Raw genomic sequence first — 3,240 nt, forward strand, 5'->3', positions numbered from 1 at the left:
GAACCTGGCTTCTTAGTTTCACTCATGAGCCTCAGGGCCATCTCTAGGCTAAACATAGCTGTAAGGGGTGTAGTCATTGTGACTCTATCCTATGGTGTTGTGACACAGTCATCAATGTTATAACCTTCCCCATTGACATGTGGGGAATGTACAGTGTCTGCTATGTGCCGTGGGTTATTTTCTGTGGATCCACTTTTCTTTTAGCCTTGCTTCCTGGCCAGCTACATAGGTGATTTTGGCCCAAATCAGTCTCATGCTTCCTTCTTGCTCTTGGCTTTCTGGCCTGTGACAAGTATGGCTTTTATGCGACCAGTGTTCTCAGTTGCTTTTCTTCATTTACTGTCTCCCATATCCCAGGGACTCCATTGCTAATGACCCTCTAACAAGCCTGGCTGGGAGCTCTTCTGATATATTTCTGGACTAGCTAGGATAATAGACACAGCTATTGGCATGAAAGCCATGAGCATTATTAATGGGAAATTCTTCAATATATCACAAGGTAACTAGAGTGACAGGATTAAATACCCCATTTCAAAACAATCAAGATTCAGGACATTACTATCCTGTTAATAACTATCCTTCTATGCATGTAGAATTGGATGTGAAATGCCTTAATTTTTTTTAAGCTTATCTGATTCTGTCCCCAGGGATATCATTCTCCCCATTAGAACAATGAGAATATTAGAAGTATCCTGCATAAGTCAGGTCTTGACAAGAAAATTAAATAAGGAAAAGAGTGTCCATGGACTAAAAATTCTCCTAACAAGATATGTCATCTTTTATTAATGTAAGCAAAGCTTTACTTTCAACCTTTTCCATTAAGGACCAGTATTATTTCTTCTCTAGAAAGATTATTTTAAAGAAGAAAACTCAGGTATAACTTCTTTCCAAAAGTGATTGGAAATTTTGAAGTAGAAGTCATAGTTCTAAACCAGATTATCTAATTTTATCATATCCTTGTGCTTCTTTTCTCTTGATCACACCAAACCTTTGGTACTCTTCCAAGTTAGATGTACATCTTATCTTAAAATGCTATATGCTATCAATGGAAATAACTTAGATTTGGATTTGATGGTCAAATGAGAAAGTATAACCCTCCATAAACAAGTAACCTTGGATCTTTATAACCTTAGAAAGAAAAAAATGAAAGAAAAATCTAAGGGGGGAAATAATACAACCAAATGAGAGGCTGTATTTGGTCCTGCAATGCTTTTTCACCAGGAAATTTCCCAACCAATTTCATCTACAAAGGATCCGAGTTGTGTTTTAGTTAAAAGGAAGATTTGTTTTCTTAACACTGTCTTCCAAAATGTCCATACTGAAATCTGAACTGGAGGATTCTGAGTGGAAAAAAGTCTGATCACCGGTTCCTAGGGATCTGAAGTACGTGAGGACCCATGGAAAAGACGAAGGATGCGCTGCCGAATCTCCTTGGTCTTCACTCCATACACGATGGGGTTGAGCACCGGAGGCACCAACAGATAGATGTTGGCCATAATGACGGGCAGGAGAGAGTCGCGTCGCTTACTGAACCGGTGTACCATCGACAAGCCAATGAAAGGCACATAGAATATGAACACAGCACAGACGTGAGACACGCATGTGCTAAATGCCTTTGCCTGGGCTTCCCGTGTCAAGCCCAGCACAGTCTTAAGGATGAGCAGATAGGAGAAGGAGATGAGAAGTGAGTCCAGGCCGATAGCAGAGATGATGACAATGAGGCCATAAATGACATTGACGCGGATATCAGCACAGGCGAGTTTCATGACATCTTGGTGTAGGCAGTAGGAATGGGACAGGATATTGGAGTGGCAAAAGGGCAGCTGTTTGATGAAGACAGGCAGGGGTGCCATTAAGGCAGCACCCCGGACCACAGCAGCCATGCCAATCTTGGCCACCCGAGGCAACGTGAGCACCGTGGCATGGCGGAGAGGATGGCAGATGGCCACGTAGCGATCGAAGGCCATGGCCAGCAACACTGTGGACTCCATGCCTGATAAGGAATGGATGGCAAACATCTGTATGAGACACGCGTCAAACTGGATGGCAGTGGAATTGAACCAGAAGATCGCCATCATTTTGGGCATGGATGAGGTGGAGATGAGGATATCGAGGCTGGAAAGCATGCAAAGAAAGATATACATGGGCTCATGTAGGCTGTGCTCTGTCCATACAATGTATATGATGGTCAGATTACCTAGCACAGCGATAATGTAGAGGGAACACAGTGGAAAGGCCAACCAAAACTGAGCTTCCTCCAAGCCGGGCAGGCCTATGAGGACGAAATACGTTGCACTGGATTCATTGCCAGTGGAGCCCCCCATACTGATGGAGATTAGCTGTGGGCAGGGTCGGGCAGATGGAGGCTGTAATACAAAATTGAGCCATTGTCAGATTGTCCAAACTCCCAATGCCACACCTTCCTGTCTCCCAATGTTCTCTGACCTAACTCATATTCTTAATTCTGTCACCTACCCAAATTCCCATCTGACCCTAAACTCAATGGAACCATAAGACAAGCACCAGATACATATTGCTCAGACTTATCACTGAACCCACCAGCACAGGCCATCCTGATGACAAGCGAAATCGAAAACGAAATTCTAGTCATACTCTAAAGCACTCGGTTCTCCAGGAAAAGCTACCCACAGCATCTATGTGGTTTTCTATGATTAAAAACTCCCATCACTTCCTCTATCCCACCCTACATGTACACTTTTCCATGCTTAACATAGACTATAAATCTAATCATCTCACAACACCATTTCAAGCTGACTTCCAGTCCAAATGAAAAATACTAGCAATCCTAGAAGTAACACAGATTAACATGGAAACCTAACTTCATTTCTAGCACAATGCTCTTTGCAAGTCTAGCCTTAACCACAATTATAATGTGAATACAACACTTAATAGGCATTTCAATCTTAATCTAAACTTGATAACATCCTTAATTATGGTCAATCTTCTCCCATAAAAACATGACCCTGACTCCATTCTGATATCAACCTTATTCAAATGTCCAATCAAATTTTCATCTTTGCTTACTACAACGGATGCCATTTTTGTGTCATCCAGACCCAGACCCAACTTAAAAAACCAAGGCACCTGTCTCCCATCTGCACTAGGTAGTGAGTAATAAAGCTCTTAGCAGCTCCTTTTCTCAGAGAACTGCCAACTACCAAATTGGAAGGTACTTTTCCCCAGCATTTCAATTCAGGGCCTCACAATTATTATGGAAGT

General features: G+C 42.3%; 1 protein-coding gene across 1 annotated transcript; it reads right to left on the bottom strand.

Moving 5' to 3' along the window:
- Positions 1 to 1,353: 1,353 nt before the first annotated feature.
- Positions 1,354 to 2,324, bottom strand: LOC150053411 (olfactory receptor 51E1). The gene has a single exon (XM_090349085.1). It carries the CDS (start codon positions 2,322 to 2,324, stop codon positions 1,371 to 1,373), a length of 954 nt encoding a protein of 317 aa, XP_090205211.1. The 3' UTR covers positions 1,354 to 1,370.
- Between the last annotated feature and the right edge of the window lie 916 nt (positions 2,325 to 3,240).

This window comes from Megascapheus bottae, chromosome 16, assembly GCF_031878675.1.
Source record: "Megascapheus bottae isolate mThoBot1 chromosome 16, mThoBot2.hap1, whole genome shotgun sequence".
NCBI lineage: Eukaryota > Metazoa > Chordata > Mammalia > Rodentia > Geomyidae > Megascapheus > Megascapheus bottae.

Excerpts from the sequence above, each read along its gene's own strand:
- LOC150053411 (XM_090349085.1), bottom strand. The coding sequence starts at position 2,324 with ATGGGGGGCTCCACTGGCAATGAATCCAGTGCAACGTATTTCGTCCTC.